This window comes from Apium graveolens, chromosome 5, assembly GCF_009905375.1.
Source record: "Apium graveolens cultivar Ventura chromosome 5, ASM990537v1, whole genome shotgun sequence".
Lineage (NCBI taxonomy): Eukaryota > Viridiplantae > Streptophyta > Magnoliopsida > Apiales > Apiaceae > Apium > Apium graveolens.
The window spans coordinates 269,263,859-269,277,728 of record NC_133651.1 but is presented as its reverse complement, the minus strand read 5'-3'; the positions used below and the strand labels follow the sequence as shown (position 1 = coordinate 269,277,728).

At 34.6% G+C, this 13,870-nt stretch overlaps 1 protein-coding gene across 1 annotated transcript; it reads left to right on the top strand.

Moving 5' to 3' along the window:
- Positions 1-12,137: 12,137 nt before the first annotated feature.
- LOC141660952 (uncharacterized) lies at positions 12,138-13,243 on the top strand. Its single transcript, XM_074467928.1, has 6 exons — positions 12,138-12,231; positions 12,338-12,419; positions 12,498-12,624; positions 12,723-12,877; positions 12,974-13,094; positions 13,187-13,243. Exons 1-6 carry the CDS (start codon positions 12,138-12,140, stop codon positions 13,241-13,243), a joined length of 636 nt encoding a protein of 211 aa, XP_074324029.1.
- Positions 13,244-13,870: the final 627 nt, after the last annotated feature.

Genomic DNA, 13,870 nt, shown 5'->3' with positions numbered 1-13,870 from the left:
TTTGCTATAGGTTACTTCCTCTTTCCTATTTGGCTTAGCATTAGTCCTATTAAAAATTGTTATAAAAGTTTTGACTGCAATCTGTTAGATATATTTGATAATGTCATGTATAATATGATTTGTGTTTAGTTTTCAGATCTTACCTTACAGAACAAATCAATACTTAACTGGAAATCAGCACTTATAATGAAGACAGAACTTAAGATATCAGAACTTAAGGTTCAGAAGATATTTATCAGGAGATAATATCAGGACTTAAGATGACTTTCAGATAAGGCAGGCGGCTGATTGAAAGGAAAGAAGATTGAGACTAAGACAGAAAGAATTGTGCATGAAGAAGAAATTCTATGAAGAATAAAATACTTGGAAGAAAAGATAATTAGTTGATATATTAGAAAGCATAATTATATTCCATATCAATTAGAAGATTATCTTGTAACTGTGTAGTATATAAACACAGGCATAGAGTTTACACTATAAGTGTTACGATTATCGAAGTTATTATTCTTTGTAACTCTAGCAGCTCTCGTGATAATTTGTTCATCACTGAGAGAGGACAGTTCCATATTGTAACAGAGTTTATTGTGTTAAATAAAATCTATTTTCTGTTACTTGAGTTCTTATATTCGATTTGATTGTGATAAACACTATATTCAACCCCCTTCTACAGTGTGTATGACCTAACAGGTGGTATCAGAGCTATCTGTTAATACACAAACAGTTTAGGATTAAAAAACAATCATGTCTGAAGAAGAAACTCCAACAAAGCCCACCAAAACTGAAGAACCTCCAAAAACCATAACCCATAGTCGATATGAGTCTATAAGAGTTTCCATTTTGAAACCTTCTGAGTATTCCATATGGAAAGTAAAGATGGCTATGTTTCTGGAAGCTACAGATCCAGAATATCTCGACAGGATTTATGAAGGACCACATATTCCAACCAAACTCTCTGTGGAAGTTGCAGGTCAGCCAGCAAAGTCTGTACCAAAGGAGAAAAGTGATTACACTATTGAAGATATCTCATCGATTGCAAAGGATGCAAAGGTAAGACACTTGCTGCATAGTGCCATTGATAATGTCATGTCAAACAGGGTAATTAACAGCAAGACTGCAAAAGAGATATGGGATGCTTTGGAAACAAGGTGTCAGGGAACTGATTCAATCAAGAAGAACAGGAAGACAATACTCACTCAAGAGTATGAGCACTTTGACTTAAAACCTGATGAGTCATTAACTGATTTATATGACAGATTTGTCAAACTCTTGAATGATTTGTCACTAGTTAACAAAGAGTATGATATTGAAGATTCAAATCTTAAATTTCTGTTAGCTCTTCCTGAAATATGGGATTTGAAGGCCACAATAATAAGAGACAACTATGCCCTTGAGGAAACAACTCTTGATGAAATTTATGGGATGCTCAAGACTCATGAACTTGAGATGGAACAAAGAAGCAAGAGGAATGGAAGAAAGTCAAGGACAGTTGCCTTTGTGGCTGAGGAGGAAAGTCCCAAAGAAGCTACCTCAAGGAAAGGAAAGGGAAAGGCTCTCATCACAAAGTCTGATACTGATTCATCAAGTTCTGATAGTGATGATGACTCAGAAACTGAAAGTATACCTGAGATCGACCCTGATGAGGAGATGATGAAGCTGTGTGCTCTTATGGTGAAAGGGATCACAAAGATTACATACAGGAAATTCAGGAGAGGAAAGAAGTTTTCCAGGAAAGGTGCAAGTTCTAATAAGAAAGGTTTTAGAAAATCTGAAGGCAAATGAGGAAAGTCTGACAGAGGAGATTACTCAAATGTTAAATGCTACAACTGTGGTGAGAAATGCCACATATCTCCCGATTGCAGAAAAGGGAAAAGTGACAAAGGCAAGGCTCTTGTCACAAAGAAGAAAAGATGGTCAGATGCTTCAGATTCTGAGGATGAGGAAAACTATGCCTTGATGGCAAATGCTGATAGCAGTTCTGATACTGCTGACTTAAAGGTACCTCAAACTACTTATGCCTTTCATATTGATGATATTATTGAGTTGAGAAGATATCTTAAAACCATGTTCATTAGTTATAAAGATCAAACTTTAACATGTGAAAGATTAACTTCTGAAAATCTTACTTATAAAAAGAGGAATGATTATTTAGAAAAAGAGTTAGTCATGTTCCATCAAACTCAGAAAGATAGAGATGATGCCTTTTATGTTAGGGATGGAGTGTTAAAAATGAATGAATCTCTAAAAACTGAGTTAGAAAAGGAAAGAGAGATTATCAAGACTTGGACTAACTCTGGTAAAACAACTCAGGATATTCTTAGTAGTGGAAACTGGAAAAAGGGCTTAGGTTATGGAGATGATAAGAATAGTAAGGGAACTGTAGAAACTGAGCCTATAGTTGTTAAACAAAAACCAAAGGTAAATCTTGTTAAGTTTGTAACTAAAATCTGATTTTGAGAACTCAGAAGTTAAGGAGAAAGTTACTTCTGACAAACCTAAACAGGATAAGCCAACTGAAGTTAACATAGGCCTAATGACTAAGAAGCAGCTTAAGCATAAGCTGAAAGATGTTAAGAATGTAAACAAGGTAAAGCCACCTAGGAAAAATAGGAATGGAAAGGAAGGTGTGAATAAAAGTAACAATTATAAGCCTGTTCCTAATGCTCCTAGAAAAACATGTCATAACTGTGGAAACTCTAACCATCTGGCTTCTTTTTGTAGGAAGAATAAGAATATAAACTCCTTACCTTCAAAATCAGGAGTTAAGAGTCAGTCTGTTAGATATAGGCCACACAATCCTTGTTTTCATTGTGGTAGTTTATGGCATTCCATTTATACTTGTAAGGAATATCATAGTCTATACTATGATTATTATCAATTAAAACCTTCTGTAAAGAAAGTTAGCATTATTCCTTCTAGTGTAAGTTCTGATGCAAAGTCTGATATTGCAAATTCTGATAATAAAACTGTTAACATAAACTCTGATGCTAAATCCGCTGCAAATATTAAAAACTTAAAAAGGCCAAAGGATCCAAGCAAGTCTGGGTCCTTAAAACTAATCATTAGTGGTCTTTGTGATTGCAGGGCAACAGGAAAAACATCCTAGTTCTGGACAATGGATGTTCAGGACATATGACTGGCAATAAAGCCCTGCTATCAGACTTTGTGGAGAAAGCTGGCCCAGGTGTTTCTTATGGAGATGGCAACATTGGAAAAACTCTGGGATATGGCAATATCAATCTTGGGAATGTCATCATTGAAAAGGTAGCTCTGGTCTCAGGACTTAAACACAATCTGCTAAGTGTGAGTCAAATCTGTGACAGAGGTTATCATGTAGATTTCTTTGAAGAACACTGTGAAGTTGTAAGTAAATCTACAGGCAAAGTTGTTCTGAAAGGATACAGGCATGGTAACATTTATGAAGACAAGCTTTCAACAAGTACTGAAGGTTCTGCAATCTGTCTGTTGAGCAGAGCATCAATTGAAGAAAGCTGGGATTGGCACAAGAAACTCTCTCATTTAAATTTTAACAATATAAATGAACTAGTCAAGAAAGATCTTGTAAGAGGACTGCCAAAATCAGTATTTGCTCCTGATGGCCTTTGTGATTCATGTCAGAAGGCAAAACAAAGAAAATCTTCATTCAAGAGCAAGACTGAATCATCAATTCTTGAGCCTTATCACCTGCTACATGTTGATCTATTTGATCCAGTTAATGTCATGTCCTTTGCAAAGAAGAAATATGCTATGGTCATAGTGGATGAGTTCACCAGATACACATGGGTGTATTTCTTGCACACAAAAAGTGAAACTGCATCTATCTTGATTGATCATGTCAAGCAACTGGATAAATTGGTCAAAGATTCCGTGAAGATCATAAGAAGTGATAATGGCACTGAGTTCAAGAATTTGATCATGGAAGAGTTCTGCAAAGACCATGGAATAAGGCAGGAATTTTCTGCTCCTGGAACTCCATAGCAAAAATGAGTTGTTGAAAGAAAGAATAGAACTCTCATTGAAGCTGCACGAACTATGCTTGATGAAGCAAAGTTGCCAACCTATTTTTGGGCTGAAGCTATGCAGACTGCTTGTTTTACTCAGAATGCAACACTCATTAAAAAGCATGGAAAAACATCATATGAGATGGTGAAGAAAAAGAAGCCAAATCTGAAGTATTTTCATGTATTTCGATGCAAGTGTTTTGTTCTTAAGACTCATCCTGAACAGCTATCCAAATTTGATCTAAAAGCTGATGAAGGAATTTTTGTTGGATATCCACTTTCCACAAAAGCCTTCAGAATCTATAATTTAAAAACAAGGGTTGTCATGGAATCTATCAATGTCTCTTTTGATGATAAGAAGATTACTGGACTTGAAGATTTCAATGATCATGATCTGCTGAGATTCGAAAATGAAGTTTTAAATTCTGATTCTGTAAATCCTGATACTGCAAACTCCGATGCATTAAACTCTGATGTTACTGAAACTGTGGTGACTAGGCCTAAAGAAAATGTACCTGTGCAGGGGGAGCATACTGAAGATCTAACCACATCTCAAGAAGCATCAGAACCTACAACAGGCTCTTCAAGTTCTGATGGGCCAAGTTCTGATAATTCTGGAAACTTATGTACTGATATTTCCGGAAACTCAAATAATGAAGGATCCAATTCAGAGAGCATAATTTCAGGGGGAGCATCAGAATGTTGATGAAGATAGCATGGATAATGGGGGAGCATCCAGTTCTAGAGAAAACCTTCCATCTGCAAGGAAGTGGACTAAAGCACATACACCTGACTTAATTATTGGAAATTCTGATGCAGGTGTCAGAACTAGAACAACTACATCAAATGAATGTCTTTATCATTCTTTTCTCTCTCATAATGAACCAAAGAAAATGGAAGAAGCTCTTCAAGATGCTGATTGGGTGCAAGCAATACAGGAAGAGTTAAATGAATTTGAAAGAAATAAAGTCTGGACCCTAGTGTCAAGACCAAAGAACAGATCAGTTGTTAGTACAAAATGGGTGTTCAGAAATAAAACTGACAGTGATGGCATAATTACAAGGAACAAAGCAAGGCTGGTTGCAAAAGGATACTCTCAATATGAGGGAATTGATTATGATGAAACATTTGCACCAGTTGCTAGATTGGAAGCCATAAGGATATTTTTGGCTTATGCTGCTCACAAGAAGTTTAAAGTCTTTCAAATGGATGTGAAAAGTGCTTTTCTTAATGGAGAATTGGGAGAGGAAGTATATGTAGAATAACCTCCAGGCTTTGTAGATCCCAAATTTCCAAATCATGTCTACAGGCTTGATAAAGCACTTTATGGCCTTAAGCAAGCTCCAAGAGCATGGTATGAGACTTTAGCTCAGTTTCTTCTGGAAAGTGGATTTAATAGAGGAACTATTGACAAAACACTGTTCTACCTCAACTATGGAAAGGACTTACTTTTGGTGCAAATATATGTTGATGATATCATTTTTGGTTCTATAAATGACAGACTTTGTAAGAAGTTTGCCAAACTGATGCAATCAAGATATCAAATGAGTATGATGGGAGAACTTAACTATTTTCTGGGCCTTCAAGTCAAGCAGAATGAAGAAGGAACTTTTATTTGTCAATCTAAGTACACCAGAAATTTGTTAAAGAAATTTGGAATGCAAGATTGTTCAAGTGCATCCATTCCTATGGCCACTGCAACAAAATTGGATAAAGATACTGGTAAATCAGTAGATATTACTGATTATAGAGGTATGATTGGCTCACTACTCTATCTAACTGCAAGTAGACCTGATATCATGTATGCTACCTGTCTTTGTGCAAGATTTCAAGCAGATCCAAGAGAACCTCACTTAACAGCTATGAAAAGAATTTTCAAGTACCTTAAGGGTACAGCTGATCTGGGATTGTGGTATCCTAGAGAATCAGACTTTAAGTTAATAGGTTACTCAGATGCAGATTTTGCAGGATGCAAAATTGACAGGAAAAGCACAAGTGGAAGCTGCCAATTTCTTGGAGGCAGATTGATTTCTTGGTTTAGCAAGAAACAGAAGTCAATTTCCACATCAAATGCAGAAGCAGAGTACATTGATGTAGGAAGCTGTTGTGCATAGATTCTTTGGATGAAGAATCAGTTACTGGATTATGGGTTAGAATTTTCTAAAATCCCTATTTATTGTGATAATCAAAGTGCTATTGTTATGACAGGTTATCCAGTTCAGCACTCAATGACAAAGCACATCAGCATTAGGTACCACTTCATAAGAGAACATGTGGATTAAGGTACAGTGGAATTGCATTTTGTTCCAACAGATCAACAACTAGCAGATATCTTCACAAAACCACTGTGTGGAGCTACTTTTACAAGATTGGTAAATGAACTTGGAATGGTTTCAGGTTCTTTCTCTAAATCTGCTTAGTTTATGTTCTGATACATCAGACTTTATGATCAGTATTTACAGATATTACTATTTTTGTGTATTCTGTGCTTAATTAGAAATTTTCTAAGTGCTGATTGTTGTCTGATATGAATTTCTAAACTGTGATAGTGATATGAATGTTTCTGTGACTATTCAATCCAATGAGGATAACTGTGCTAGATGCTAACCTAGTAGTCTTTAATATACTAAAGATCCCATGTTCGAAGTAATTGTTTATGTGGAAATCTTTTAACACAAGCAAATTCTGATGTTGAGCTTAGTTAAGTTTACTTTGTGTATCTTATTACTAAGTCAAAAACTAGAATAGTGCTTCTAATCTGTTAAGTTCTGATGTTAGTAAATCTAGTGGATGTACTAAGTGCTGATAAGCCTCACTTATCAAAAGAAAAAGAAAAGAAAAGAAATAAAATCAGGTACTCCTTTGAGATCAAGAGTAAAAATGTGGAAGGGAAGACCCAAGTGCATTGCTGGTATTAAGTAATATGCATTAGAAAAGCAAAATAAAATTTTCTTGGTAACTTTTCACACTCTATGATTACTGGAGAAATACTCTAATAACAGCATAAATTTTGATAAGCAGTCGTGACTCACTTACACTGAGAAGCCACTGTAAAATAGAATTTCAAAAGATTCATAAAATGAGCACAAAACAGTTGAGGTGGACTCATGTATGAACTCATTCTAAAGTAGACCTCAGAATAATGACAGATTTTGAGCAAAGTTCTTAGTTATTCCTTATTTCTAAGATGTACTGAAGTGAATCAGACTTTACTCTTTGTCTGATATTTAGCTTAATGCACACACTTACACTCCATATGAATGATGAAAATTACTGTGGAGATCAACGTTGTTTTAGATGAACAGTTTATGTGTCAGATTGCATAAATTCTGAGGACTAGTTCTGATGGAAGTTCTGATGATTAAGTTCTGATGAAACCATATCAGTATTTGTGTGAAGAATTACAGGAATACACATTCACTTTTCGAGTTAAGGAGCCATATTCTGATGACTTTTAAATCCTGATAATAATCAAGTTTTGATGCTGACGTGACAGTATTTATTTACTTGGTTTATTTTTGGTCATTACTTGAACGATAATATTTTTACAGAATATTGGTTAATGTGAGATAAAACAGTCATAATCATTATTGGTTAGTGGTTAGCGTGTATGTCTTGAAAAACTGCATGCGCACAGTAATTATCATTATATCCCGTGCCCATTAACTCTGGTTTTAGATCTTTTACTGACTGTTATTATTACACATCAGTTTAGGGAGTCGAGGGGTCATTATTTTTACTTTTAATTGTTGCCCATTCCTCGCGTCCCTTAGTATTCCATTGCCTATTTAAATGACTGGTCATTCATCAGTAAAACCACATCTGGTCATTTCTCTCAAACAATGGCTCATTTTAGTTGGTTTTACAACTATGGCATCGAAACTGTGCACATTTTTCGAAATGGAATTCCGACGTCATATCCTATCAATAACATTCCATTTGTCCTCTGGATTCAACTTCCAGAGAACATTAAAAATGACTTGTTGTCTTTCCAAAGAGAAGCTCATCTTCGTATTCTTCGACATCAGGAGCAAATCATTCTTCTTGCTATTCTCTTTGTTGAAAGTAGGAAGAAGAATTAATTTTTATCCATCCGTTTCTCTTCACCGCCAGCTTTGTCAGGCTTCTTAGCTTAGGACTAAAGCTGTTGATGTTAGGAATCGTAGAATAGGACTATCTTGTAGTTTTGCATGTAATTGATAAATTTCATCGAATGTAATCATCTGATATATTAATGAAATTTTGATTAATTGCAAGATTTGTTCTATGTTTCTCAAATTATGTGATTGTGCATGTTTAATTGCAATTTTTTAATCTTTACTTCATCGACTTTTAATCTTATTTTGTGATGAATGTTTTGATTAAATTATGTTGATTTGAGAAAACAGCTAAGGAACAGGTTTCTATATCAGAACCTATTATTGTAGAAGCTGAGAAGATTTCTTCTCAGAAAGATACGGTAACTGAGAGTTCTAAGCCCCTCAAAAGGCTTAGAAAATTAAATTCTGATGATAAAACTCCTACAGTGTCTCCACCTTTGAGAAAAGTAAAGAAACAGAGAGCTCATAGGAACATAGTTGAGTCAGATTCAGATGTAGTGGAAGCAACTAAGGAAGGGGATCAGGAATCTCTGATCTAAACAGAACTAGTTGTTATTGAATTACTTCCTTCTGCACAACCAGAAACTACACAACCAGAAACTGCTCAAGATAAAATGCCTACACCTTCTATGTCACCTATAATTGATCCAGTACATATTGAAAAACCGGGTACAAGTGCTGAAATAACCTGATTGTGCCTGAGGTTTTGTACTTGGAAGCTCCACAAATTCAACTCACTCCACCAACAACATCACTTTTGAATGTTGATCAGAACCTGGCTGCAGATCAGAATTTAGAGGATGATGTTGAAGGCTCTATAGCCTCACATACTGCTGTTTTACCAGAGGATGCTGATACTGCAGGATCTACAAGTTTGATGCTGCCAATGAAGAAATTACTGGTGAAGTTGCTGCCAATTTAGATGCTGATGCAGCCGGTCCATCAGGACATGCACCTCAACAAACTGTTCATAAAGCTGATTTAGTCAAGAAGTTTGTTACAAGGGAAACACCAGTACCTTGGACTGAAACTCCTAGAGGAAAGGAGTGGACTAAAGAATGGAACTCAGTTAGTTTTGTTCCTTTTGAAAAGATTTGTGTTGAGCATCTTACAAAAGCTGATGAAATGCTGATAAATGATGATTTCAAGGCACAACTGAGAGTTACTGCATTGAGTACAAGGCACCTTCAAGGTCAACACACAATAACTCATGACAAGGTGAATAAAATTCAAGAAAACTTGATCCAGCAAGATATGAATCTGAAACTTGAAAAGAATAGAGTTTTCAAGCCAGCCTTTGACAGAATTGCCTACATTGAGAAAACTCAGGAGAAGCAACAAGCTCAAATTGAAGAAATTCTGAAGAATCAAGCTTCTCACCAAAATCAACTCAATGAAATCCAATCCTCAGTGGAATTGCTTGTCTCTCTTCTATTACCTGCTGATGCCAAGAAGGGGGAGAAAGTGATTAAGTCCAAATGCAAATCTATTCAGACACTGAAAGGAAAGGATGATGAAAATGATAACCAGGGAAACTCTAACAAGGGTAGAGGTCAAGGTCAAGGCAAAGGATTTTCATCAAGTAAAGCTGGAACTACAAGTCAAAGAACAAGTTTTGATACTGGGAGAAGAATAAGTTCTGATACTGGTAAAAGGATAAGTTCTGATGAACATCTGGAACTTAATGAGGAAATTTCAAGACAATTATTTCTGAAAGAAAATCTAGGAATGGACTTTGAGAGTCTAAAGGAAGAAGAAGCTAGACTTAAGTTAGAAAAAGTCAACTTCAAATCTAAAGCTTCTGTTGTTGAAAAGAAACTTCCTGAGGCTAGAGGCTTTGTGATAAAAGAAAGGACAAATCCTAAGGCAATTAAAGCCAAATCACAAGTGGAGATAGATCCAAGGTCTAAGGGAAAGAAAAATTTGATGAACCTATAAAGGTTTATATGCCAGTTATTGATGAAGAAATAATTGATGAAGAAACAGATGCTAATCTTACTCTGATGCATAAGAAGATTTTTCAAACAACCTCTGACATAGCTCATGTTGTTCAGAGTCAAGAGTCAGTAAGTTCTGATATGACAGTGAAGCAAGCAACCTCTGACTTAGCTCAAGTTGGCTTGATATCAGAAGATAAGGAAAAGGAAACCTCTGACATTGCTCATGTTAAACCTTCAAAGTTACTCCGACCAGGATTCACCAAAGCTAAACAAACTCAATCTTTGAAGACTGAAACAAGTGGTTTTGAAGCAAGAGTTGTTACAGGAAAAGAAGCAAGAGATAAATCTGGATTGGGTAGTGCTGATGAAAGAAGAATACATAACACAACCAATGATCCAACTTCTTTAAGTGAACCAGGTGTTGGAGCAACTCCTGAAAGATTGAATCGACTTGAATCTGTACAAATGGTTTACCATACCTTCTTGAAAGAACATATCTTGTTATATTTTATGACAGATGGAAGGGTATACCATATTAGGCAGAATGCTATACCACTGAAGTATTTTGAGGAACTGGAACATGTTCAATTCTTACTTCAAGCGAAGAACAGATTAACAGATAGTGCTGCAAATTATTTGAAAACTCAAATTCAAAGACAGAAGAAGCTTTACTCTGTAAAGTCTGACAGCACATATTGTCCCAAGTACAGAGATCAAAAGGGTGATATTGTCGATATGAAGCCTAACACTGCTCAGATTATAACTACTTTTATGGGTTATAAGGCTGTGGAATTCAATCTTGAGTCTGACAAGGCATATTTAATCAGACTAGATCAGGAGATAAGAAAAGCTAAGATAAATGATCTCAGAGCAGCTATTTTTCAAACCGTAAAAGATACATCTGAATTGAAGAATGCTAAAAGGAGGATGGTTAATGAACTTGAATATGATGAGAGATGTTTGTTAAAGAACTATCTCAGAACAACTCCTGATATCAAAGAGATCAGAAGTAATTGAAGCCAAGTCAAAGATCTACAACTACTTAAATTCTGAAGTTTATACAGACTGAAGCTATTATCAAAAGTTAAAGATGGTAAAGCTGAAAGGACTGTATGTTGTAGTTATCTAGTCAAATTCTCATGCATTTGTATTTAATATTTTTGACATCATCAAATATCTGTTGAACTTGTATATTATGCTAATTTACAAGTTGGGGGAGATTGTTAGATATATTTGATAATGTCATGTATAATATGATTTATGTTTAGTTTTCAGATCTTACCTTACAGGACAAATCAATACTTAACTGGAAATCAACACTTATACTGAAGACAGAACTTCAGATATCAGAACTTAAGTTATCAGAACTTAAGGTTCAGAAGATATTTATCAGGAGATAATATCAGGACTTAAGATGACTTTCAGATAAGGCAGGCAGCTGATTGAAAGGAAAAAAGATCGAGACTAAGACAGAAAGAATTGTGCATGAAGAAGGAATTCTATGAAGAATAGAATACTTGGAAGAAAAGATAACTAGTTGATATATTATGAAGCATAATTATATTCCATATCAATTAAAAGATTATCTTGTAACTGTGTAGTATATAAACACAGGCATAGAGTTTATACTATAAGTGTTACGATTATCGAAGTTATTATTCTTTGTAACTCTAGCAGCTCTCGTGATAATTTGTTCATCACTGAGAGATGACAGTTCCATATTGTAACATAGTTTATTATGTTAAATAAAATCTGTTTTCTGTTACTTGAGTTCTTATATTCGATTTGATTGTGATAAACACTGTATTCAACCCCCTTCTACAGTGTGTGTGACCTAAAACAATCCATGTGTTTATATATTGTAGATATAATTGGAGTTGTTGAAGACTTTATTAAAGTAAGCAAAATCCCCACTAAGTTTGGAGATAGGGATATTGTTCGATTCAAAATTTGTGATGCAAGGTTATTCCTTTAATTCAGCATACAATATTTTATTATTTTTAGCGTTGTTATCAATTTTGAGACCTTCCTCTATAAGTAATTAAATCTTTACTTGATTACATTATAGCAATAAGCACAGGGTTGGTATATAGGGAGATATGGCGAAATTTTTCAATGATCAATATGAGAAATATGACCATGAGGAAAATGTTATTGTAATCCTGACAAGCGCAAAGCTAGGAACATACAACGGTTTGATCTTTAGTATTTGATGCTATGTACTAATTTGTCAGTAAGGTTACACACGGTTATATTCAATTACATTATATGTAAGATCCATATTGCTTTAATATGTTAGATACGCTTCAAATCAGCAGCTTGGCATCCTCGAAAGTATATTTCAATCTTGATGATGACTGTGTAATTGAGATGAGAAACATGTACAATCTTATAAACTTTTACTCATTTTCCATATTTTGTCCAGATTGTATATCATATGTACATCATATCATGTGTAGGCTTGAACTTGAAGGCTGCAAGCCGCCGAGGGATGATGCAGATAATAGCTATGCTTTAATATTGGCATCTCCTTATGAGTTAATAAACCTGAAAATTTTAATTGGTAATTTTGCTGGCAGTGTTGAGGTTAATTATTTTTTGACAGCAATTTAAGAGCATTATCTTTGAATTATATGCAATATACTTTTCATTTTTAACATTATCCTTAAAATGATCAATTGCAGAAAAAATTATATTATGGTTTCACAATTACTAAGTTGGAGGAAGGACATCCTTGGTTTTCATATTCATGTAGCAAATGTCATTTAGAAGTTGTTGAAGTTGGGAATAGATTTAAATGTGGTAAATGTAATCGCACTTTTTCTGTGGCTGAAAAAAGGTATTGACACATAGGAAATAATATATTAAATATTTGGTTTGTACAATATATTTTGATTATGAAATGTAAATTATTTAATATTTTTTTCACTCACAGATTCAGTGTTAAGGCTGTTGTTTTAGATCAATCTTTCTCATGTAGCATTCTTCTCATGGATCGTGTTGTGAAACGGCTCATAGGATGCTCCGCTTCACATCTTTATTTGAAGCAAACAAAGGTTCAAGCAATTTTTTTAAAAAAATTTATTTCCAGATTATAAATTGTTTCCAATACAGACTAAATTTTTGTATGACTTAATTACTAAAACAGGAAGAGGTCGCTGCTAAAGTATTTCCTGCATCTCTGCATGACATGGACGGGAAATAAAATTTTGCTGTTGTTGAAGTTCATGCAGCCATAGATGTTTCTGCAAATTTTATCATCAAAGCGCAAGACATGTATGATTCAAACATATATTCCATGTCGAATTCTGAATCCTCCAATCATGTAGATTTCCCTACCCTTGATTTGTCAGAGGTATGACATTTCTTTCATAAATTACTGTGATTGCATATTTTGGAATATATTTTAACATGATTGACTAAACGTACACATTTTAGTCATTTGATCAGGTTGAGAGTTCAAAGACCCCATGATCTTGCAAATCTTTCAGTAAGAAGATCAAAATGGTAAATATTAATATTAGTCATTGGGTTCATTTGTTAAGTTATGCATTTCTTACAGAAAAATGCTATAATATTACAGGAGAAGTGATGATGTGCATCTTTTTTATGGCATGGATGCTGCATTCGATCTTGCAATCCAATTTCCTAAGTTTTTATTTATGAAATTTCCTTATCATATTGAACTCTGAACGTTATTTCCGGTTGTTCCAAGTTTGTTATTATATTAGAATCTATCAAGATTGCATTTTGGCTTTATTTATCGTCTAATTCATAAGTTTGGTTAAGCATATTTTTCATTTATAATGCAATATGAAGAGGAACACCAAAA

Coding starts and splice junctions, on each gene's coding strand:
- LOC141660952 (XM_074467928.1), top strand. CDS start 12,138: ATGGCGAAATTTTTCAATGATCAATATGAGAAATATGACCATGAGGAA. Junction 12,232..12,337: donor AAAGCTAGGAACATACAACG/GTTTGATCTTTA, acceptor TTAATATGTTAG/ATACGCTTCAAATCAGCAGC. Junction 12,878..12,973: donor TTTTCTGTGGCTGAAAAAAG/GTATTGACACAT, acceptor TTTCACTCACAG/ATTCAGTGTTAAGGCTGTTG.